Genomic DNA, 25,536 nt, shown 5'->3' with positions numbered 1-25,536 from the left:
GATGACCGGCAATTGTTACAGAAGTGATCGGCGCCGATCATCAGAGCACTGAGTGCCCAGCAGTGCCACCCATCAGTGCAGCCTCAAGCACATCGGTGAAGGAGAAAAATGACCGGTTTGCAAAACTTTATAATAGAAACACACTTTTTTTACATTTTTGTTGCTGTTTGTTTATAGCGCAAAAAATAAAACACCCAGCAGCAATTAAATACCACCAAAGAAAGCTCTATTTTGTGTGGGAAAAGAATGATAAACATTTCATATGGGTACAGTGTTGCATGACCACGCAATTCATTCAAAGTGCGACAGTGCTGAAAATTGGTCTGGGCAGGAAAGGGGTAGAAGTGCCCGGTAGGCAAGGGGTTAATATAGGAATAAACAATATTAAAGGAAGCCTGTACTGAAACATGTAAGCTGGCATTGCTGGTCTGGAAATTTTACACTTTTGCCTCTAAACTCGATATGACTGGGAGCAAAAAGGCCGCTTGGAAATTAGGAACTCCTGCTCTCTGCATGGTCAAGTTTTGAAGGCACTGGGTCATATCAGTCAACAAGAGTTGTACTTTCTTTGGCTAAGCCACCAATAGCTTTTGTTTCACTTAACCACTTTCAAATCCGGACACTTTTTCTTATTTTTTTTTTTTTACCCCCTTCCTGCCCAGGCCAATTTTCAACTTTCACCACTGTCACACTTTGACAATTGCGCGGTCATGCAACACTGTACCCATATGAATTTTTTAGCATTTTTTTGAGACAGATAAAACTTTATTTTGGTGTTTATTCACAACTGGGATTTTTATTTTTTTGCTATATAAATGAAAGTCCAAAGATTTAGAAAGTGTTTCTTATAAAATTTTGCAAATCTTTTTTCATAAATCTTGGCCAAAATGTATTCCGCTATCTTTTTAGTAAAAAAAAAAAAAAAAAACCTAAATTAGATAACCAAATTTTCAAAATTTTTTTACTTTTTTTTTTTTTTAACATACTGTACTGCTAGGGTGACAGTATCACCATAGTGACACTGTACTACTTGGGGGTGAAGATTTTTTTTTTCTTTTTTTACACGGATTGCTTTTACACCCATAAAGGGCTGTAAAAGCAATCATTTCTCCTCTCTGGCTGCATTCCTGCAGCCATTGAGAAATACTGTGTGAGCTGTGATTGGCCACAGCTTGTCACATGGTACAAGGCTGTTGTGAAATCTGTGAATGATCACAGATCACATGGTACAGGGCTATTCACAAGTAGTAGGCAATGATGTCAGGAAGTGACATCTTGTGTACTATTCATGTGATCACTGATTGGCCAATCAGTGATCACATGATTAAGTCCTCACACAGAGGTCCTGTACAGCAATAGGGCACTGGATTACGGTGCCACGCGCTCCCAGAGAGCGCACAGACTGAAAATGCGGGCGCCATTTATGAACGGCAACCCCACCTGCCTTGCTCCCGTCTGGCCGTTTATGTACATGGGCCGGACAGGAAGTGATTAAAGAACTAAAGGTTAAATTTCCTGGTTCTTATCCTGTCCGACTTGGGAGTTTTTGGGTGAACATATTGCTCCTGTTTTTCCCTCCTTCAGGATGTCCAAAGAGTTCTTCCATTGCTCCTAAGTAGGGTTTATGGTGGGGCTCTTCCTTCATGCCATACCTCCGGTACCCAATTTGTGACGAAGTCCGTCACTTGAGTTACACGCAGTGGTTCTGGTTAACAAACTGCTAAATGTGTGAAAGTCCTAAATTCATCAAAAGAAGTGTTTTGCCTGTAAAGACTTGTAATAGAATAGTCCTGAACCTGGTAGAAAATGTCTGTCGTCCTGTGCTGTGTCCCTTCAGGGCAATGAGAGTATGGGAGAAGAAGACATGGGGCTGGTCGGTGTGTCTGCTGATGATGCAGATGCTGAACTCATCCAAAAGATTTGTGAAAATGAACTTCTGAATAGTAAGTGTTCGATTTGGTTTTGTTTACAAGTCTGTCTGTCTGAAGGTGGTGTGTAGAAATTGATAAGCTCGGTGACCTCATATTTTGTCATCCCTTAGCCCAACAATGTCTCTCTGCATTCCTGCCTCTGGTGCTCAAGGTGTGTAAGAATTCTGGAAAAGACAGCGATCCTGTCCTGTGCACAGCTGCCACTCTTGCCCTCACTAAGTTTATGATGATCAGGTAAGGTTAGGGAATTCTGTTGCCTTTTTATTCTATATTTTTCTGAATGGCTCTATAATCGTGTTCTACCACCTCTCCAGCTCCGATTTCTGTGACTCCCACCTGCGTCTTATTTTTACTCTCCTGGAGAAGTCATCTTTGCCTGCTGTCCGCTCTAATATCATGATTGCTCTGGGAGATCTCAGCATCCGCTTCCCGAATCTCATTGAACCGTGGACTCCGCACCTCTATGCAAGGTAAACCAGAACCATAAATTTGTTTTTGGGTTTGTTTTTTTTTTTTTTCTTTTTCTCCCCCTTACCTGGAAACGCAAGTTATACTTTCCTAAGTCCCCCCTTCCAGATCCCTCACCCTCCAGGTGTAGGGGGCACTAATCCACATTCTGATTGGCCACCTACTGTCCCCTTACGTCACTCCCTTTCTAAAGTCTGAGAGGACCTTAAAACCAGATGGTAAATAGGAGGTAAAGATAATAAGAAAAAAATTGCCATATTTATCGAATATATCCTTCTAATATCTCCGACTCACTTCTAATTTAAGTGTGGATTGTAAACCCAGCAATACTATGAAAAACAAAATGGCAGTTGACTAGTGCAAACCTGCCTAAAAGATGGTTTATATTCCTATGCGGAGTAATCTATCACAAAGTGAAACAAAAAACAAGAAGCGCACCAACCTTGCGCATTACCTCAGTAACATAATTTATTAATAGAAGATAGGTACTCACAAACAGCGAATAAAATCAGGCATGTAGTCCTCAAAGGGACAAAGCCAGCGCGAATCCCATCATGGGGGTAGACACTCAATATACCTGATGCGTTTCGAAGGCTATGCCTTCTTCCTACCTTCCTGGTGTTGGTTCCATCTATTTGCCGCCGGTCTGGGCCCTAGAGCGCAGGAGAAATCGCAGCTGAGTAATCTATCATTACATTGGTGAATGCAATGTTGAATTTATTTGATCTCCTAGATCGTAGAAAAGATAGACATGGTGAACATGGTACAATCATGTTTTAAACTCAAAGAATTAAAATAAAGAACCGTTCGGCATCTTCAAGATGGCTGTATGGGTAAAAGTAATCAATACGAGGCTGTAGGGATTCTTCTGTGTTCATCAGATGAAATTGCCATACTTGATGACCTAGTAAACTCATTCTCCTCTTTTAACTGTTCCTTAATGAACATCAAAAAATGTATGAAAGGTTCCTAGGTATAAATTGTGGATAATCACGAATTCAGAAGAATCAAATTGCTTGTCATCATTTCAGCCTAGTAGGATGCACATATGCAGGTTAATTGGGTGATTAATAATCATCTCATTACCTTCTGTGTGAGTGTACCATATCTTGTAGGTATGGATATTCTTGTGTAACCAGAAATGGTGGAAAATAATCCAAAGAGCTGGATTTGTAATTGTAAAGTTTTCTAAAATGAATAAAAAATCCAGTGAATTGATACATAAGCGTTGCTCATATATTAATATAGTGAATTTACCATAGTGAAAACCTGATCAATTCCCACTGGTGAAGTGAAGAGCATTCATATATGGATAATGATGATGAAGTCCAAAAAAATATTATGGAAGTCTCTATAAATTGCATTCAGATATTCATGGTTCCTTTTTAGATGTGCCCCTCTAGGGGTTCTTAAACCTCCTCTTATGTAAGAGCTGATGCGGTTCCTATGGAGGTTCATCAGACTAATGTCCCATATCAAAACACACGGTATAAATATACCTATAGAGGTAAATAGGAGGTGTCCACATCACCCAGCGATTTAAACACCCAAAGAAGGGCAGTAGTTAATGTAGCCCCTGCGCAAAGACGCCCCCGGGAAGGCAGCGTCCCCAATACCGTGTGTGTGTGTTAATCTTCGCCCGCCCCCACCAATTTTGATTTCCCTAACAAGAATGATTGGTAGCTTACAGGCCATTTATTTAGGGAGGATGCATGAATTGGACCCTAGATGACTGCCCTCTATACAATTTTAGTACCAGTTGTACATTGTAATACTTGAACTAGATTGTAAGCTCGAAAGAGCAGGGCCCTCGATCCCCTCATGTTTTGCATTGTATTGGTATTCTGTCACATGTTCTGTCCCCCTTTGTAATGTACAGCGCTGAGCAAACTATTGGCGCTTTATAAATACTGTATAATAATAAAAATAATAACTGGTATAGTGAACCTCCCTGCACAATGTCATATCTCAGTTTTATTTTCTTCTGCCAAAAGGCAGTGCTTAACGGCAAATATTCTGGTACCAGACATACTGCCTTTTATTCACTCCAGTTCTTCTCCTACAGACTCCGAGATGAGTCCCGGGAAGTTCGTAAAACCTCCGCCATTGTAATGACCCATCTGATCCTGAAGGACATGGTCAAAGTCAAAGGACAAGTCAGTGAGATGGCCGTTCTTCTCATCGATGCTGATCAAGAGATCTCCTCATTGGCCAGGAATTTCTTCACAGAGCTGTCCAACAAGGTGTGCCGAGTGAGATGTTTTTGGGGTAAATGTCAACCACTTACAAAGAGAAATTGTTTACTAGTCTTTTCTCTTGTGCCCCCAGGGCAACGCTGTTTACAACCTTTTACCTGATATTATCAGCCGCCTGTCTGATCCGGACTGTGGAGTGGAAGAAGAGGCTTTTCACACCATAATGAGGTGACTACAAGGGGGTTATTCTGACACAATTCTCCTGTAAGAGGTTTTATCCAAAACTTTTTCTGCTCACAAATCTTTGCACTGATCACTACATCTCATTAATACCTCCCTCTTCATGTCACGTCAGGCTGCCGCCATCTTTCGTTCCCTAAATGTTCCTTCGCAGAAACCGACTCCTATTTTTTTTTATGATCGTCCAAAATTTGCTAGAACAAGGAATTTTATTTCATCCCGGGATGTTTCCTTACTTTGATACTGCACTTATATGCTTTGCCAGCAGGGGTCCTCAGCACCAGCAAATAAAGCGGAAGGTCCTCTTCCTGTGATAATGGGTGTGAATGTGTTGATACAGCAATATTGACTGTTTAGGGGAAATGTTCTGGTTTTTGTAGTTGGCAAAGTTTTTAAATGCTGCAACGAAGAGTGCCTCAGGCTGTCATGTAGGCAGCCTGACGTGACATGAAGAGGGAGGTATAAATGAGATGTAGTGATCAATGCAAAGATTTGTGAGTTGAGGTTGTAATGTCCTTTCTCGGCACAATCATTCTTTAGAATTGTCGGTCGTGATCCCTTTGGGGGTCGAACGACCCTTTCACAGGGGTCGCCTAAGACCATCGGAAAACGCCTATTTCCAATGTGTAGAAAGCAGCTGCTGTGTAGAAAGCGGCAGTATTGGAGGTGAAACCGCACTTCATGAATTATAATTACTGGGTAAATAATTTTATGGTTGGGGGTCACCACAACATGAGGAACTGTATTAAAGGGTCGTGGCATTAGGAAGGCTTACCTAGAGGTAGAGCTGTCCTACTCAAGGGGGCTGCCAGAGGATGAATTGGGGGTGTCAGATGAAGGAACCACACACACTCTGTCCTGCTATGCCTGCAGGATCAGGAGATGCGGCTCCCTCTTATGGGATCCCAGCTTGGAATGCCAAAAAGCGCAGAAAAACGCCTGGCCGTGGACGCTATTCTTAATATATGTAACTGATGTGTATGGGGTACATTCCTATAATAAAGTGATTTAAAAAAAATATATTTTTGGCGCAGTGCCTGTAAAGTCCGCAAATGGCCTTTGCTTTGTGTTCGAATTATTAGGTTTAATGTTAAGGGACGTGGCACATAGGAGCCTATTATATCCCCCTACAGTTAGTCACTCTGTACGGGATATTCATTCATGTTATCATGCTTTAGACCACTTGTCGCACCAAACTCACATGCTCGTTGTTGAACAAGTGTAGATGCAAATGTATCTCATTTCACCTTTTCAGCAAATACTTAAATACTAGGTTAATTCCCCTGACATTGGTCAGCTTGTGGGGTTGATCCGCAGATGTTCCCTACTGCTGTTACAACAGAATACAATGGTTTCAAACTATGCCTTCTGTCCTTTAGTGTGATGTATAATCTTGAAAGGTCACATTTAAAGCCCATCTACAAGTTAGGTTTACCCGGGGAGTGGGATACCCCCACACTGCATAGGTTACATGCTCTATTGCACTTATTACTTTCCCATCCCGAGCAAAATTCTTACCTTGTTCTTCACTCCCTTGGCAATTTGTCCCATGGCTCTGGAGATGTTGTTAAGTCTTTGCCATCGTCTGGTATACTGCAGAACTAGCAGTCCTACTTTGTACGGCATGACATTGGAATGCTGCAGCTAGCTGGGCAGTAAAGTGAACAGACATTGGGGGACTGTTTGCACAGAGGAGAGAGCCTGCAGGACACAGGAATAAGCAAGAATTTGTCATTCCATTTCTTCCAGCCAAACCAACCTTAAACTCATGGAGTGAAGGGGGAAGCACGGCCCGATACATAGAAAGATAGAACCGCAGCCTGCAGTGGGGCTTTGTTGCTCCTTTTGCTCAGCTCTATGCTATGCATCCTCCTGTGTACTGCATACTCTTCAAACTTCTCCTGGTCTGCTCTTCTTCTTGCATGTTAATATTGCCATCTCCATTCCCATGGCAAGTCTGTACTGCAGTCATACCAACAATGTACAGACTTTCTATTGGGACAAGCCAGGATTTTTTTTTTCCCCCCTTGCCCCTTCTTCCCTTTCTTTTTCTTCTTTCCTTTCCTCCTTCTTCCCCTTCCCCTTCCCCTTTCCTCCTTCTTCCCCTTCCCCTTCCCCTTTCCTCCTTCTTCCCCTTCCCCTTTCCTCCTTCTTCCCCTTCCCCTTTCCTCCTTCTTCCCCTTCCCCTTTCCTCCTTCTTCCCCTTTCCTCCTTCTTCCCCTTCCCCTTTCCTCCTTCTTCCCCTTCCCCTTTCCTCCTTCTTCCCCTTCCCCTTTCCTCTTTCCTCCTTTTTCCCCTTCCCCTTTCCTCCCTCCTTCTTCCCCTTCCTCTCTCCTCCCCCCTTCTCCTTCCCCTTCCCCTTTCCTCCCCCCTTCTCCTTCCCCTTCCCCTTCTCCTTCCCCTTCCCCTTCCCCTTTCCTCCCCCCCTTCTCCTTTCCTCCCCCCTTCTCCTTCTCCTTCCCCCCTTCCTCCCCCCCTTCTCCTTCTCCTTCCCCCCCCCCCCTTCTCCTTCTCCTTCCCCCCTTCCTCCCCCCTTCTCCTTCTCCTTCTCCTTCCCCCCTTCCTCCCCCCCTTCTCCTTCTCCTTCTCCTCCTCCTCCTTCTCCTTCTCCTTCTTCTCCTTCCTCTTTCCTCCCTCCTTCTCCTTCTCCTCCCCCCTTCTCCTTCTCCTCCCCCCTTCTCCTTCTCCTCCCCCCTTCTCCTTCTCCTTCCCTCCCTTCTCCTTCTCCTTCCTTCCCCTTTCCTCCCTCTCCTTCTCCTTCCCCTTTCCTTCCCCTCTCCTTCCCCTTTCCTTCCCCTTTCCTTCCCCTTTCCTTCCTCTCTCCTTCCCCTCTCCTTCCCCTCTCCTTCCCCTCTCCTTCCCCTCTCCTTCCCCTTTCCTTCCCCTTTCCTTCCCCTTTCCTCCCTCTCCTTCCCCTTTCCTTCCCTCCCCCTTGAATTTTTAAAGCAAATTATAGACTTGGGGCTTTTCCACTTCTCCTTCCCAAAGCACATCACTCTGCTGCACTTTAAATACCAGCAATACATATTGAAAGCAAGTGCAAACATGAAATGGGTTTCTGCACTTGACCGGGCCCCTCCTCCTTTTACAGACAACTGTCTCCTCTTACTTTCCTTTTCTGCTCCTGGGTGGAAAAGTGTGGTGTGTTTGTTTTTCTTTCTTTTTTATACTGTGACAACTGTTCGAGTAAAATATGTTCTGGTATGTGTTAAAATACAGTAAGGTTTTGACTTGTTGCCCAAAAAAAGGAATATACCCCTTGGGGGGGACTTACCTCTGTCCTAGACTTCAGAAAGTATTGCTGAGTATTTCTATATTGAAGTGACTATCTTCTCTTCTTTTTTTTTTTTTTTCTTTTCGTATTTGTTGTTTGTTCTTCTCAGGCATCTCCTCTCCTACATCACGAAGGACAAGCAGACTGAGAGTTTGGTGGAGAAGATGTGCCACCGCTTCCGAACTGCCAGGTGAGAGCTGACAAAGATGAGGGTTAATGTTTGCCCCTAATTACACTGCTGAATGCTGTACTAACCTTCTGACACTTCTGGCAGTGTCAGAGGCGTCTGTGTTATGAGATTTCCACAGGCCCCTGCCCCTTTACAGGGTGAAACTGCGTCTGTCTGACCACTTGCAGAGCTCAGCAGGGGATCAGGCATCTGACCTTCCCAGAAGTGCCCGATTCTGAAACCAGTGAAGGTCATCGGCACAGGAAGGATAAGAATTTTATTCCTTTTTAGCAACTGTCCCTTTAAAGTGTAACTAAACCCTCTCCTCACCTCCTACCCTTTCTATCCATCTAGGGTGGAGCTAGCTATTACCCTGGGTTCACAGCTGTGCGGGTGGTGCCGCTGCGGATCCACACCAAAATCCATGCAGCCGCACCACCTGCAGAGTAATGTGGACCCACGGTCGGGTGCCATTAGTTCTAATGGCACGCCGCCCGCACTGGAAAACGCAACCGTACTGGGCTGTGTTTTCCAAAGAAGTGCAGGGACTTCTTCCCTGCGTGTCACGGGCACGGAAGTCCATTCAAATGAATGCGATCTCATGCCCGTGAAAAACACAGCCCACACGGCCGCATATATGTGAACCGGGGGTTAAAGTTGAACTAGACCCTACTATCTTTTACAGCCAAGAAAGCTGCCATCTCAGCCTCTGTTTTGATCTGCAGTTGCCATAGTGCTGCACATGTGATCGGCCATTTGATTGGCTTGACAATTCTGTTGGGAGCACAAGCAAATGTGATGGTTCTCATTCATGGCTGCCTTGTAACGGTTTTAGGAAACCGTTAGATTGGTTTAGTTCTGCTTTAGGATGTGCAGTTGGTGCTGCACACAAGCATCTGTTTGGTGTGTTAAGTGTTTCTCAATCGGGGTCCAACAGCAATCTACCCATCAATCGCCCGCCGCTGGTGGGTATATCGCATCCATGCTGCTTACACGCCCCTAAACGGTGTCTCTGGTCTTCACGCTCTTTCAGGGGTTCCCGAGATCTCATACTTTTTTGCCCAGGGTTCCTCCAAGGTAAAAAGGTTGAGAAACACCGGCTTAAATTGATCAGGTAAGGGCAGACATGAGCACGCTGGCACCTGCGTAATAGTTTGACTAGAGGGGTGCTGTGAATGTAGCATCCAGTGTTCATGCGCTAGTAGGAAGAATGTAACTAAAAATGCACTAAAACACTAGTATTTTTCACTATAAATTTTATTCACTTTTTATTGAACATTTTAACCGGAGTTATCTTTTAGAAAACAGTTCAGTCAGTGGTGGTCCACTTTAACCCCTCGCCCTCCAGAGGATTTACCTCCCCTTCCTGACCGGGCCATTTTTTTTTTTTTTTTTCCATACGGCACTGCGTTGTTTTAACTAATTGTGCAGTCATGCAACACTGCACCCGAGTTTACGTCCTTTTTTTTTCCTTTCTTTTTTTCTTTTTCTTTTCCTTTTTCCCTTTTTCTTTTTTCCCTTTTTCTTTTTTTCCTTTTTCTTTTCCTTTTTTCCTTTTTCCTTTTTTCCTTTTCCTTTTTTCCTTTTTCCTTTTTTTCCTTTTTCCTTTTCCTTTTTTCCTTTTTCCTTTTTTTCCTTTTTTTCTTTTTCTTTCTTTTCTTTTTTTCCTTTTTTTTTCCCCCCAAATAGCTTTCTTTCAGTGGTATTTGATCACCTGTGCGTTTTTTTTTTTTTTTTTGTTTTTTTTCTGTACTATAAACAAAAGACCAATTTTGGGAAAATATATTTTCACTTTTTGCTATTAAACCTATCCAGTGAAAAAAATTGAAAAATCTAAATTCGTCATAAATGTAGGCCAACATGTATCCTGTTACAGGTCTTTGCTAAAAAAAAAAAAAAAAAAAAAAAAAAATATCCCGATACGTGTAAATTAATTGGTTTACATGAAAGTTATAGCATTTACAAATGGCTGTGTATATGTATTGGAATTTGTTTTTCTTACTAGTAATGGTGGCGATCAGCGACTTTATAGTGGCACTGTGGCGGGCATTCTGACACTTTGTATGCAGAGCCATACAAAGCAGTGTGCAGGAGCTCACTGGAGAAATTTATATTTTTTTTTTTTAGATACAGGTTTCTCCTCAATCGATAATACTTGGAGATTGCAGGGTATCACCGGCTTGGACCCGGTGATTGACAGCTGAGGCCACGAATGGTGGCGAGGGTACAGCCCTCGTGCTCCCTACCCGGAACTGCAAAATCATGTGTATATACGTGATTTTGCGCACCCATTCCGCCCTGTAGCAGTATTTGTGTGCTGAGGCTGACCAGGTAGCAGATCACTTTGAGCAGCTTGAACAAATATGTGCTACAGAATGTTCACCACTTTAGAACCGCCACTCCTGTAGCCATATCCTTTTTTTGTAAGATTTTATTTTCCTTCACAGAACTGAGCGCCAGTGGCGGGACCTCGCTCATTGCCTCTCCCTCCTGCCGTTCTCGGAGAAAGGACTGGTTAAAATGCAGGATTGCTTTGACTGCTACGGGGACAAGCTGAGCGATGACGCCGTGTACAGTTCCTTCCTGAGTGTCATAGGGAAGATGCGCAAAGGAGCAAAACCTGAACTGAAGGTGAGAAGATGAGCAGACTTGGCGCTAGAATTGTGTGAAGTTACTGTTCTTGGCCATGGCAGATTTTCTAGGGTTGAACCTTCATTTATTCTTTATTACAAGGCACTAGACTGTAGGATGAAGACCCATAAGTGCCATTTTCCTGTCCAATGAGCCATGCTGCCTGGATAGGGGGATGGCAGGAAGGCTTGGTATAGGTTAGGGGTAGGCAATCTGAGAGCCGCAGGACTACAAGTTCCATCATGCCTCTGCAAGTCATAGCAGTAACTCAGTTTTGTAATCTTTGCAATGCCTCATGGGAAATGTAGTTCCACAACAGCTAGAGAGCCGCAGGTTGTCCACCTTCTGGTATAGGTGGACAGGGCTTGGTCCCTGAGCAGTCCTGTTGATTGGTGCAGCACTCTGATCTGTGAAATCTAGGGCACAGACTTCCATTGTACTGTTCCATTGGCACTACAATGTTAAAAATAATTAAAATGTTACTCAAGTCTGTTATTTTAATTGAAGAAAAAAAAAAAAAAGATGTTCAAACATTTTATACTCCCCTTCTCTGTGCAGTGGTACTACACAGACCAGGCCGGTCCTTCCCGGCGATCGCGGCTCCTCTGTGTGTCACGCTACATGCACACTCCCAACCTGTCTACAGAGCTGCCCACCCACCTTCTCTTCACTGCTTTTGATTGACAGCAGCAAGAGCCAATGGCTCTCTTACCTCCTCTCTTCCCCTTCACACAGGGAGACTAAAAATGTGTTTTTACCTTAATGCAAGCAATGCATTTAAGGTAAAAAAAAAAAATGTTTTTAGGTTTAGTATCACTTTTGAAGTGTTAGGTCACCTTTACTGAAGAAATGACCAGGTGACCTAATATTACCGCCTCCTCTGTGCAGCACTTCCTGGATGGACCAGAGCGATTCACTGTGCGGGTGATGACCAATTGTCATCGCTCTGATCTGTCCTGGAAGCGCAGCAAAGAGAAGAGCTGGAATTTCAAATCTCCGGACTGCCTGACCAGCTGCGTGGGCACTGACAGCTCGGTGTTCCTGGAGGTAAGTGAAGTGGGGGTGGGGAGGGTGTACAGTGTTGGCTTACCTTTTTTTTACAGAAAAATTAAAAGGGGAACTTTAAACCATTTCAGACTTTAAAAAGTGTTTTTTGTTTTTAGTATTTTTTTTGTTTTTAGTGGTTTTTTGTTTTGTTTAGTGGGTTTTTTTTTTTTTTGTTTTTAGTGGTTTTTGTTTAGTGGTTTTTTTTTTGTTTTTAGTGGTTTTTTTGTTTTTAGTGGGTTTTTGTGTTTTTGTTTTGTTTTTAGTGGGGTTTTGTTTTGTTTTTAGTGGGTTTTTTGTTTTTAGTGGGTTTTTGTGTTTTTGTTTTGTTTTTAGTGGGGTTTTGTTTTGTTTTTAGTGGGGTTTTTTTTTAGTGTTTGGGGTTTTTTGTTGTTTTTTGGGGTTTTTTGTTGTTTTTTGGGGTTTTTTGTTTTTTTAACCAAGCATCCTGTTAATAAATACATGGGTCCAGTTGGACTTTATTGGGTAGACTCCCTAAAACTGGAGCACTCACAATCTGGTGCAGCTGTGCATGGCAGCCAATCGGCTTCTAACTTCCTCTTGTTCATTGACCATAAAACCTGGAAGCTGATTGGTTTTTGTGCAGAGCTCCTCCAGATTTTTGCACCATGCAGTTTTCGTTAAATCTCCCCCCTGTGTCTGGTGGATCAGTTTCCTCCTGGGACGGGGCGTTAGGCTGGCCATAGACGGGCCATTTTTTCTGATAACTGGTCAACTAAATAGGACAAAGTGTTTTTATGTTGGTGTTCATATAATTACCAGAGTAATTGGGTTTCAAGTCCTGTCATGTCGTCCATCCAATTCACATCGACGTTCTGCATTCTTCCGTCTCCAGTGTGCCGTTCTTCCCCCCATTAGGGAATGGCACACCGTGGAAAAAAAATGGAATTGCTGTGTGCCAGAGATGGAGGATGAAGAATCTGCTCCTGTTCAGTCTGCCAAGACAGGCAGTCCTTACAATACGGCATTGTTCTGAGCCAAATTGTGAACCAACTCTCCTTCCCTGTGCTGAGGGGTCGGCCTCGGCTATAATGAAGTGAAGTTCTTGTGTTTATAGAACCGTGTACACCAAACCTACATCGGAAGACTTTTAACCCCTTCTTGTCCGGACAGCCCCCCCACCCCCCCCCCACCCCCTTCCAGTCCGGACATTTCCCCCCCCCCCCCCCCCCCCCCCTCCAGTCCGGACACTTCCCCCCCCCCCCCCTCCAGTCCGGACACTCCCCCCCCCCCCCCCCCCCTTCCAGTCCGGACACTTTCCCCCCCTTCCAGTCCGGACACTTTCCCCCCCCCCCCCCTTCCAGTCCGGACACTTTCCCCCCCCCCCCCCTTCCAGTCCGGACACTTTCCCCCCCCCCCTTCCAGTCCGGACACTTTCCCCCCCCCCCTTCCAGTCCGGACACTTTCCCCCCCCCCCTTCCAGTCCGGACACTTTCCCCCCCCCCCTTCCAGTCCGGACACTTTCCCCCCCCCCCTTCCAGTCCGGACACTTTCCCCCCCCCCCTTCCAGTCCGGACACTTTCCCCCCCCCCCCTTCCAGTCCGGACACTTTCCCCCCCCCCCCCCTTCCAGTCCGGACACTTTCCCCCCCCCCCCCTTCCAGTCCGGACACTTTCCCCCCCCCCCCTTCCAGTCCGGACACTTTCCCCCCCCCCCCCCCTTCCAGTCCAGACACTTTCCCCCCCCCCCCCCCTTCCAGTCCAGACACTTTCCCCCCCCCCCCTTCCAGTCCGGACACTTTCCCCCCCCCCCCCCTCCAGTCCGGACACTTTCCCCCCCCCCCCCCTCCAGTCCGGACACTTTCCCCCCCCCCCCCCCCTCCAGTCCGGACACTTTCCCCCCCCCCCCCTCCAGTCCGGACACTTCCCCCCCCCTCTCCAGTCCGGACACTTTCTCCCCCCCCCCCCCCCCCCTCCAGTCCGGACACTTTCTCCCCCCCCCCCCCCCCCTCCAGTCCGGACACTTTCTCCCCCCCCCCCCCCCCCCCTCCAGTCCGGACACTTTCTCCCCCCCCCTCCAGTCCGGACACTTCCCCCCCCCCCCCCCCCCCTCCAGTCCGGACACTTTCTCCCCCCCCCCCCCCTCCTCCCCCTTCCAGTCCAGGCCAATTTTTCAGCTTGCAGCGCTATCACACTTTGAATGACAATTGCGCGGTCATACAACACTGCACCCATATGAATTTTGTAGCATTTTTTTAAGACAGATAAAACTTTATTTTGGTGGTATTTATTCACTGCTGGGACTTTTTTTTTTTTTTTTTTTTGCTATATAAATGAAAGTCCAAAAACTTTGAAACTTTTTTTTTTTTTGCAAATAATATTTCATCATAAATCTTGGCCAATATGTATTCAGTTATATTAGTAAAATAAAATAACCCAAATTAGTTTATAACCAAAAATAATTTTTAAAACTTTTTTTACATTTTTATTTTTTTTCTACATACTGTCACCCTAGCAGTACAGTGTCATCATGGTGACACTATAGTACTTGTGGGGGGTGATGAGTTTTTTTTTTTGTTTTTTTTTACACTGATTGCTTTTACACCCATATAGGATGTAAAAGCAATCATTTCTCTTTCTCTCTGTGTGCATTCCTGCACTCATTGAGAAATACAGAGTGAGCTGTGATTGGTCACAACTTGTCACATGGTACAATGCTTTTGTGAATAGCCTTGTACCATGTGACCTCTGTGATCATTCACAGATTTCACACGTAGTAAGCAATGATGTCACAAGTGACATCTTGCTTACTACTTTGCATGTGATCACTGATTGGCCAATCAGTGATCACATGATCGGGACCTCGTACAGAGGTCCCGTCCGACGATCGGTGTTTCACTGTGTCCGGAGGACACAGCGGGCACCGGATCGCGGTGCTGCGCGCTCCCAGGGAGCGCGCACAAGCAGGGTGCGGGGAGGCCGTTTATAGACGGCCACCCGACCCTGCAGTGCCACCGTCCGGCAGTTTATATACAACGGCCAGTTGGGAAGTGGTTAAGAATCCCTAGAGGGGCACATCTAAACAGGAACCATGATTCGCATACTTTCAGGCAGCCCAAATAGCACAACTATCTTGTACTACAGCCAGGGGATATTTCCCCCAATGGGTTGGGATTGAGGCTCTTTCGTGCCGTCCATATGCTATTGGTAGTCTCATGTGGCTTCCCAGTAGATTGCGCCCTCCTATTTTGTGTCCTACTCTATACTATAACAGCAATCCTTTCTCCTTCTCTCTGGCTGCATTCTTGCAGCCATTGAGAAATACTATGAGAGCTGCGATTGGTCACAGCTTGCCACATGGTACAAGGGTGTTGTGAATAGCCCTGTACCATGTGACCTCTGTGATCATTCAGATTTCACAAGTAGTAAGCAATGATGTCAAAATGACATCTTGCTTACTACTCGGCATGTGATCACTGATTGGCCAATCAGTGATCACATGATCAGCACTTCGCACAGAGGTCCCGTATGACAATCGGTGTTCCACTGTGGCACCGGATCGCATTGCGCGCACAGTCCCAAATGGCAGGCGCCGTTTATGAACGGCAACCCGCCCCTGGACTGCCACAGTCTTCCCGATTTTTTTTTTTTTTTGTTTTTTTTTTGTTTTTTGTTTTTGTTTTTTTTGTTTTTTAATTCGGCTGGACGGGAAGTGGTAAAAGAACCATGTACACAAAACCTACATCTGAAGACCTTTACCGGTTTAGAAATATATTTGAGGATCACGTACTAAAAAAAACTTTCTATTTTGAAGTGGCTTTACTAAAGGCAAATGTGTGCAGTTTCTCCAGAGCTTAGTAAATGAGCAAAAGCTCTGCTGACCTCCAATCATGTGCAAGCAAACATGCAAAGAATACCCAATCATGTGCAAGGAGGAAAAAAAGTGAAACTTTACCTCATTTGCTAAGCTCTAGAGCAGGAGTCTCCAAACTATGGCCCTCCAGGTGTTGAGGGACTGCAAGTCCCATGAGACCTTGCAAGACACCCAGAGGCAGAGGAATGATGGGACTTGTAGTACTTGAAGAGCTGGAGGGCCATAGTTTGGAGACCCCCTGCTCTAGAGGAGCTGCTGTTGGAAGAGTGTAACTACACTTTGCAAAGTGCACAGTCTATTTGACATTTTTAGTAAATCTTTTTCACCCCTTTGCGTCAGCGGTGTGTCCCATGGTCCATCCCATTCATACAATTCTGTCCACGGCGTGTAGCTGGCAGAGACCATCTTTGGTTAATGGATCACAGAAAGCTCTGTGATTGGAGGTGGGCTAGTCATGTGACTTTAATAGACCATATGATCAAGCATGCCAACTGGTCCTCAGTTCCTCAGTTCTGTTATGCCCTGCTGGCACCCAGCAGCAGTCTCAGACTTTTTGGATATTATGTTAATGCCTGAAGACCTCCAAAAAGCCTGAGCCTCCCGCTAAGTGCCACCGTCTTTTGGATGTGAGGTTGACACTGAGCTGTCACTCAAGTTACTGTATAGTATTACCCAGGGGCGGACAGACAACTCATGGGGCCCCCGGGCAATAGAGGATCATGGGGCCCCTGTATCCTTGCCCAAACTCAAAAAAGCCTACGAAAAAGGTACCAGGGGCATCTCATGGGGCCCCCTACTGACCCCGGGCCCTCGGGCAGTGCCAGAGTTTCCAAATGGTCAGTCCACCCCTGGTATTACCCTTCCCTCTTCCTCTTGCAGTTACAAGGGGGAAGCTGGGCCAGCACAGACTGCAAACAGACACTTCCGGAAGAGAAGAGGGCTATGATGTGCAAAGGGGGAGGGGCTTAATGGAATAGACTCTCTTGGAGTAGTCTAATTTTCTAGCAAGTTCGGAGGCACAAAACGTATGTAAATGAGGCGCACTTCAAGGAAACATTTACATAAGTTGGTGACCGTTTCTCTTTAATGTGTTCTTTAGTGTGTGTCTGGGAAATAAAACATGCAATACATATCATCTGCAACATTTCCAGCATTTTTTTTTTTTTTTAAAACAAAACCTGAAAGTACAGAAATTCTGGCCAGAAATCCAGTAAGTTCTTAAAAATGAACTTCAGTCTCCTTCTGGCCCTCCCTCCCCTCCCCCTTACTTGTGCCTCCACCCTTTGGATTGTTGCAGCGGATCTGCGGGTACACGAGTGCGGCATGATTGGGATGGTACAGGAAATTGTGTTCAGTCTGCGTGTGTACTGATACTTCAGCATGCGCATACCAAAGACAAAGTCCTGTACCTCCCTATGTGCAGAAGGTCTCTGCCAGGTACTGAAGGCTGGGCAGAGCCCTCGATCACATTTGCGCATGCGTGGAACGGGCACATCGCTGTTTTCTCATGTGCAAGAAAGGTGGAATTGCAGCAGAAAAGTATTAAAAATAAGAACATCAGATTCTGGGTGACGGATCGGCTTTGACTTTCTGTACAATGCTGCCTCTGCTGCACTGAAATCCCAAGCTTTATCAGCCCTGCCCAGTTCTTCCCCGCCAGACTACCGAACCTCCCCCCAACCCAGCCATTCCTACTCCTTATCTCACTAACATGGTGGGGCAGGTCTCCTCTACTAAAAAAAAAAAAAAAAAAAAAACCCAAAAAACAAAAAAAAGAAACCCCCAAACACTCTACAACAGTGGTTCTCAACCTTCCTAATGCCGCGACCCTTTAATACAGTTCCTCATGTTGTGGTAACCCCCCAACCATAAAATTTTCGTTGCTACTTCATAACTGTAATTTTGCTACTATTATGAATTGTAATGTAAATATCTGATATGCAGGATGTATTCTCATTGTTACAAATTGAACATTTTTTTTTTTTTTTTTTGCAGTAGTTATTACAGTACATAATTTTAAATTTACCCAGTAATTATAATTCATGAAGTGTTTTACCTCCAATACTGCTGCTTTTAACAAAGTAGCTGCTTTCTACACAGTAGCTGCTCTTTACACACGTGTGACTTCTCCACATAAGTACATTATGGTGCCAACCCTGTCACATACACTTGTATTTGTACTGGGTGTATGTGATGGGGTTGGCGCGATGATGTCATCACACCGGGTACTCATATGTGGGTGTATCTGCATGTGGGCGGACCCGCCTGGAGACTGATAGAGGAGCGGTGTCTCAGTTCCTAAGACCAATCGGAAATGTGTGTTTTCCGATGGTCTTAGGCGACCCCTGTGAAAGGGTCGTTCGACCCCGAAAGGGGTCGTGACCCACAGGTTGAGAACCGCTGCTCTACGATGACTGAGCGCTTAAGACCGACTCATAACTTGATTGTAAAGGTGTTTTTTGTTTTGTTTTTGTTTTTTTTGTTTCTGTGTTTGTTTTTTTTTTTTGTTTGTTTGTTTTTACTAGAGGAGACCTGCCCCACCATAAGTTATGAGTCGGTTGGTCTTAAGCGCTCAGCAATTGTAGAGGGTTTGTGGGGTTTTTTTTTTTGTTTTTTTTTTTGGGTTTGTTTTTTTAAGTAACCTGTCATACATACTTTTTATCTGTTTAATAATTTTGCACAAAGCAACCCCGATCCTCCTCCTCAGTTCTCTCTCCGGTGTTAATGGCCCCCCCCCCCCCCCCCATTCCTCATTAAGGAGGCAGTTGTGCATGCTCGCTCCCGAGCTGGCACTGTGTCCGTAAAACAGAGCATGGCTCAGCCCTGCCCCCGCTCCCTCCTCACTGGCTGCGATTGACATCGGCGAGAGCCACTGGGGTGTAAGCCAATGAAGAGGGAATAGAGCTGCACATTGCTGGGTTGAGATCAGGCTCGGGTACATATTGGGGGAAAGGAGGGGGGGGAAGCAAGCTGCACAATGAAGCAATGCAGATTTTTACCTTCATGCATGAAATGCATAAGGGTAAATAAGAAAAATTAATAATAGCGCCTATGGTCAAAATTATATAACTTACTAATAGTGTACCAGCTGCAAAAAATCACCATATATAAAGTGTACCAATAAATAAATAATTTGCGCTAGTAAATGTGTATAAATATATATAAAGAAATCCTCAAATCATAAGTCCAGAAAAAAATATATATATGCCAATACCACAAAAAAAATATAAAAAACTTTTTTTGCACAAAAGTTTTTTGCACTTAAAAGTTGTCTAAATATGAAAAATTTCACCAAAAAACCTTGATAATATAATGGCAGATCATCCATAAATATATCTTCAGAAACGGAAACTCTGCAACACACCGATCCTCATCGATCGAAATAACAGGATGAAAAACTTTGTAGTTAATCGAAAATCCACTTCTCCAATAGATAAAGGACCACCTTCAAACGTATCCATGGGGGGAAATGCCAAGCACTCGAGAGAAACAGAAAGACTTCATGGCGCAATATTATAAAAACCAATTCCTTTATTAGGTACTCATTGCACTTACTCAAGAGGTGTCCCAGCCGACACCAGCATCAACAGCATAACAGCAATCACATAAACGAGCCTGGCTACTCAGCACATGCGCAGTAGCTGGCAGCCAAAAACGTAATGACGTCACATCAATCAAGCTCCGCCCAGTGGGTGATGAGGATCGGTGTGTTGCAGAGTTTCCGTTTCTGAAGATATATTTATGGATGATCTGCCATTATATTATCAAGGTTTTTTGGTGAAATTTTTCATATTTAGACAACTTTTAAGTGCAAAAAACTTTTGTGCAAAAAAAGTTTTTTATATTTTTTTTGTGGTATTGGCATATATATATTTTTTTTCTGGACTTATGATTTGATGATTTCTTTATATATATTTATATATTTATACACATTTACTAGCGCAAATTATTTATTTATAAGGGTAAATAACCTTCAGCCTTTTAGTACCAATCTAACTGAGATATCTAAATCCGATCTCTGTATAATTGAAACCGGGAGAGCTGTTCATATGCAATTCCAGAGACATGTCTGTGCCCACACACCATTGCCACCTATGACATTCTGTTATGTTCATATCGCTCATTCCCCCCCCCCCCCCCCCCCCCCCCAAAAAAAAAAAACGAATTATTTGTTGACCACCTTGATTGAACTCTCATTGCAGACTATGATTGATGAGTTTGAAAACAAGCTGACTGTGTGTCATAACAAAGGTCTGGAGAACATGGTTCCAGAGGAGGCGATCCCAGATGGCGAAAACCCTCCGCCTTCCGCTGTGAAGAAGAATGCTCCAGGTAAGTCCTGGAATTTGCAAATTGATATCAAGCACTTAAAGTAGTTTTTTTCCTTTCCTGATGCCAGTCCATGGCAGCTTACATGTGGTAGTATGCTTGGTACCAGGAAAAATACCATCATTTTCCTTTCCTGGTGCTGATCCGTAACTGCCTACTACCACATGTATGCTGCTATGTTGGCGCCAGGAAATTACCTGGTAAAAGTCACAGTGACATCTTCACCGTGCTGGACATATTCTAAGCAAAGCTGTGGGAGGGGCCCAGTAGGCCCACCCACTACATGCCTGCAGAAAATTACAGGAGGGGGCAGAGATGAGACCAGTCGCCCTGCACAAGGTAAAATCAGCAGTGAGCGGTCTTAAAGTTTTACAGGAATCTCTGGATTACTTCACAGATCTGTAAGAAATGGACAAAGCACAGCAAGATTCAGGGCAGCCTACACATGGCTTTTGTACCTAATCCATTATTGTTGCTTCAGCCTTTAACCCCCTTGGTGCCGGCGCCTCCCGGACCTTTAAGGGTTTCAGAAGCCAGGAGGCAGGGTGGGGTTTAGGGTCATGTGACCGCCGTGATTCTCTGGCACAGCGATCACATGATAGAGAAAGGTCCCGATCTCTTCTGATCAGGATCTTTCCCGGAGTACCGGATTTGTGCAGGGCACGCTCTCGGCACGTTTTTTTTTTAATTGCACACAAATGTGCGGCCGCTTGGTGTCAAGGCCCAGGCGCCGATAGGCTGCACATTTGCGTGCGCTCAGCGTGAAGAGGTTAAGTAGGGACCGTATTAAAGCGGCGTGCCACCCAAAAGGGGAAGTTCCGCTTTAAGGACTGCTCCCCATTAAGGATTGGCACCTTTGGGGCACGGGTACCCTAATTTGACAAGTACCGGCTCCCACTTCCGGTCTGATCGCCTAGGCCAGGGGTAGGCAACCTGAGAGCCACAGGACTACAAGTTCCATCATGTCTCTGCAAGTCATAGCTGTAACTGTCAGTTTTGTAATCTTTGCAATGCCTCATGGGAAATGTACTTCCACAAGAGATAGAGAGCCACAGGTTGCCTACCCCTGGCCTAGGCGATTGGAAGGTGTCCTCCCTCCCTCCCTCCCTGTAGTCTTTTTGGACACGTGACAGCTCCCAGAAGACTACAGGACCATTCATGAAGTGCAGCGCTTTTTGCACATGTGCAGTGGGTACCCGGCTGTGAAGCCACAAGCTGTCAGTCGGGAGCCCACACTGAAGATGCCGGCCTCCTGGAATACTGGGTGGCTGGTGAAACGGGCTGTGGGGGACACACCGCTGGACCCAGGGACAGGTAAGTGGCTGTTTTTTAAAAGTCAGCAGCTACAGTTTTTGCAGCTGCTGACTTTTATTTTTGATAGGTTGAGTGGAACTCCGGGATAAGCAATCATGTCTGTTAAAGCGGAGTTCAGCTTTAACCAAGTCAAATTGGAAAGATTTTTACCACAAATAGCTGCCCTGGTCCTTACTGACCTTTGACATCACTGCATGTATCTCTCCCCAGCCAAGCGGCGCCCTCTTAGGTCTGTGAACAGATCGCAGAAGGTAAATGAAGAGAGCGAGTTCCAGACTCCCAAAACTCGCGCCCCAAGGAGACCACAGAGGAAAGTGACAGTTACCTTCTCCAGTGATGAGGAATCTGGTGAGTGTCACTAAAAGGAAACATTGGGGGAGATTTACTAAAACTAGAGCGTGCAAAATCATAGAAACCAATCAGCTTCCAGGTTTTATTGTCAAAGCGTAATTGAAAGAGCTGAAGTTAGAAGCTGATTGGCCCCCATGCACAGCTGGACCAGATTCTGAGTGCTCTGGTTTTAGTAAATCCCCCACATTGAGTGGTTTTATTTTCTAGTGAAACTGCCTTACCAATCCTTGCACCCCTTTTATTTATTAGACCTGGAGGCGGAGCTGAGTGAAGCTGACACACCCAAAAACCCCACCCCCATCAGGCGCACAAATACCCGCTCCCGGGCTCGGTGACCTTAAACGCCTCTCTGGTGTCTGTCCAATGTCTGTTTTTATCATCTTGCTTCCCTTTTCCTCGTCTTCCTTTTTATATTTGTATGATCTTCATATTAAACCTTCATAATACCGAATTTGAGTTGTTTTTCCTATTGCTGGTTTATATTGCTGGACCCAACTGTGCTCATCACTAAAAGTGCTACACGTGAGCAGCTTGATGCCTCAGTATGACACTGTGACCTTGCTGCACTGGGGTGCTGGGTTCACTTACAAGTAGCGCAACTTACCGTATTTTTCGCCTCTTAAGACACCTAGATTTTAGAGGACGAAAACGAGAAACCATTCTGAACCAATAGACTGCGGAGGCGGTGCAGGGGATGACCGGAGACTGCGGAGGCGGTGCAGGGGATGACCGGAGACTGCGGAGGCGGTGCAGGGGATGACCGGAGACTGCGGAGGCGGTGCAGGGGATGACCGGAGACTGCGGAGGCGGTGCAGGGGATGACCGGAGACTGCGGAGGCGGTGCAGGGGATGACCGGAGACTGCGGAGGCGGTGCAGGGGATGACCGGAGACTGCGGAGGCGGTGCAGGGGATGACCGGAGACTGCGGAGGCGGTGCAGGGGATGACCGGAGACTGCGGAGGCGGTGCAGGGGATGACCGGAGACTGCGGAGGCGGTGCAGGGGATGACCGGAGACTGCGGAGGCGGTGCAGGGGATGACCGGAGACTGCGGAGGCGGTGCAGGGGATGACCGGAGACTGCGGAGGCGGTGCAGGGGATGACCGGAGACTGCGGAGGCGGTGCAGGGGATGACCGGAGACTGCGGAGGCGGTGCAGGGGATGACCGGAGACTGCGGAGGCGGTGCAGGGGATGACCGGAGACTGCGGAGGCGGTGCAGGGGATGACCGGAGACTGCGGAGGCGGTGCAGGGGATGACCGGAGACTGCGGAGGCGGTGCAGGGGATGACCGGAGACTGCGGAGGCGGTGCAGGGGATGACCGGAGACTGCGGAGGCGGTGCAGGGGATGACCGGAGACTGCGGAGGCGGTGCAGGGGATGACCGGAGACTGCGGAGGCGGTGCAGGGGATGACCGGAGACTGCGGAGGCGGTGCAGGGGATGACCGGAGACTGCGGAGGCGGTGCAGGGGATGACCGGAGACTGCGGAGGCGGTGCAGGGGATGACCGGAGACTGCGGAGGCGGTGCAGGGGATGACCGGAGACTGCGGAGGCGGTGCAGGGGATGACCGGAGACTGCGGAGGCGGTGCAGGGGATGACCGGAGACTGCGGAGGCGGTGCAGGGGATGACCGGAGACTGCGGAGGCGGTGCAGGGGATGACCGGAGACTGCGGACCTGGTGCAGGGGATGACCGGAGACTGCGGACCTGGTGCAGGGGATGACCGGAGACTGCGGACCTGGTGCAGGGGATGACCGGAGACTGCGGACCTGGTGCAGGGGATGACCAGGGACTGCGGACCTGGTGCAGGGGATGACCAGGGACTGCGGACGTTTTTGGGGAGGGGGGCGGGTACCTGTATTTGACAGGTACCCGCTCCCACTTCTGTGGAGTTGTCCTCCCTCCCTCCCTGTAGTCTTCTGGGACACGTGACAGGTCCCACAAGACTACGGGGCCATTCACAAAGGGCAGCGCTACTCGCATATGCTGTGGGCACTCGGCTGTGAAGCTGCAAGCTGTCACAGCCAGGTGCCCACACTGAAGATGGCGGGGAGAGAAGACGGGCGATGGAGGTAGGAAGGAGGAGAAGGTTCTTCTGCACAGTAGAGCACAGCGACTGGCCCAGTATTCTAACATGGCGGTGGGAATACCAGGCCAGCCACTTCATAAGATGCACAAACCTTTCCCCCATTTTTCTTTGGGGGGGAGAGAAGTGTGTCTTATGGAGTGAAAAATACAGTAAATTTTTTTCTTTTCTCTGTATTATCTTTGCGTTTACTCCAATCAGCAAAACAACTGTTTATAGATTGTGCATCTATATTTTAGTTAAGGTGAGCATACCTAAAATGTGTATTTTTTTTAATGCAGTGGGTTTTCTTTAGTTTTTAAAATGAAGGCAAATGAATAGTTATGTTCAACTACAGAGAGACCACTGGATGCAAAATTCATGAAGTAGTTGTAAACCCACCTATATAGATAGATCCCGAGAGCAACCAAACACACAAAAAAATATTTTAAAGATCGCTGGGGAGCAGGTGGACAAGATTTAAAGCCCGTTGAGGGAAGGAGTGCCAACAGAGGAACTTGTATCTTTTGTCCCATTTTTAGTGGACACAAGCGTGGTGTGACAAACATTGTATAATGTGATGTCAAAAAGCTCCAGGTAAGAGCACAACTTGGGTGTTGGTGGAGGAACACTGCGATGTCGTATGAAGATATAGTATTGAAAGTAGAAGTCGTGTCAAGATCTGGAACTTTATACATTCACTATTGTGCACAAGAATTTTTTTTTTCTATGTCTATATACTGACTGCTTTTCTTGTAAGGCGATGCACTTGACCTATATATACCTAATGAAGGGAAGAGATGAAACTAATTCTCCTATAGAAATTGTACCTGTTTATCTGTATCCATCCCTCTAAAGCACACCCACCGGCCACTTTATTAGGTACACCTTGCTAGTACCGGGTTGCACCCCCTCCCCTTTGCCTTCAGAACTGCCTTCGTTCTTCGTGGCATAGATTCAACAAGGTGCTGGAAATGTTCCTCAAGAGATTTTGGTCCATACTGACATGATAGCATCACATGGTTGCTGCAGATTTGTCTTCTGCACATACGTGCACCACATCCCGTTCTACCACATCCCAAAGGTGCTCTATTGGATGGAGATCTGGTGACTGGAGGCCATTGGAGTTCAATCATCTCATTATATCCAAGAACCAGTGTGAGATGATTTGAGCTTTGTGACATGGGGCATTATCGTGCTGGAAGGAGCCATCAGAAGATGGGGACACTGGAGTCATAGAGGGATGGACATGGTCAGCAACAATACTCAGGTAGGCCGTGGCATTTAAACAATACTCAATTGGTACTAAGGGGCCCAAAGTGTGCCAAGAAAATCTCCCCCACACCATGATACCACCACCAGCCTGAACTGTTGATACAAGGCAGGATGGATCCACCACACCATGACACCACCACCACCAGCCTGAACCGTTGATACAAGGCAGGATGGATCTACCACACCATGACACCACCACCACCAGCCTGAACCATTGATACAAGGCAGGATGGATCCCCCACACCGTGACACCACCACCACCACCAGCCTGAACCGTTGATACAAGGCAAGATGGATCCCCTACACCAGTGGTTCTCAACCTTTCTAATGCCGCGACCCCTTAATACAGTTCCTCATGTTGTGGTGACCCCCAACCATAAAATTATTTTCGTTGCTACTTCATAACTGTAATTTTGCA

General features: G+C 46.3%; 2 protein-coding genes across 4 annotated transcripts in view; one reads left to right on the top strand and one right to left on the bottom strand.

The window, feature by feature from the left end:
• The window catches only part of LOC149435103 (uncharacterized), a 70,854-nt gene extending 64,201 nt beyond the window's left edge, over nt 1–6,653 (bottom strand). The window contains exon 1 of one of the 2 annotated variants that reach the window (XM_089663011.1): nt 6,353–6,653. In XM_089663011.1, the coding sequence (XP_089519137.1) occupies nt 6,353–6,460 (108 nt within the window). In that variant the 5' untranslated portion in view covers nt 6,461–6,653. The remainder of the gene's footprint in view (nt 1–6,352) is intronic. The other variant, XM_089663012.1, reaches the window with a different exon arrangement.
• The window catches only part of NCAPD2 (non-SMC condensin I complex subunit D2), a 74,385-nt gene extending 52,154 nt beyond the window's left edge, over nt 1–22,231 (top strand). For both annotated transcript variants that reach the window (XM_089663010.1, XM_089663009.1), the window contains exons 23-32: nt 1,838–1,943; nt 2,042–2,165; nt 2,246–2,401; nt 4,465–4,642; nt 4,728–4,822; nt 8,218–8,298; nt 10,725–10,908; nt 19,989–20,118; nt 21,640–21,777; nt 22,030–22,231. In XM_089663010.1, the coding sequence (XP_089519136.1) occupies nt 1,838–1,943; nt 2,042–2,165; nt 2,246–2,401; nt 4,465–4,642; nt 4,728–4,822; nt 8,218–8,298; nt 10,725–10,908; nt 19,989–20,118; nt 21,640–21,777; nt 22,030–22,115 (1,278 nt within the window). In that variant the 3' untranslated portion in view covers nt 22,116–22,231. The remainder of the gene's footprint in view (nt 1–1,837; nt 1,944–2,041; nt 2,166–2,245; nt 2,402–4,464; nt 4,643–4,727; nt 4,823–8,217; nt 8,299–10,724; nt 10,909–19,988; nt 20,119–21,639; nt 21,778–22,029) is intronic.
• The last annotated feature ends 3,305 nt before the right edge of the window (nt 22,232–25,536 follow it).

This window comes from Staurois parvus, unplaced genomic scaffold (assembly GCF_062004578.1).
Source record: "Staurois parvus isolate SC_StPar_1 unplaced genomic scaffold, SC_StPar_1.0 ptg001612l, whole genome shotgun sequence".
Taxonomy (NCBI): Eukaryota; Metazoa; Chordata; class Amphibia; order Anura; family Ranidae; genus Staurois; species Staurois parvus.
This window is presented reverse-complemented; position numbering and strand designations above follow the sequence as displayed.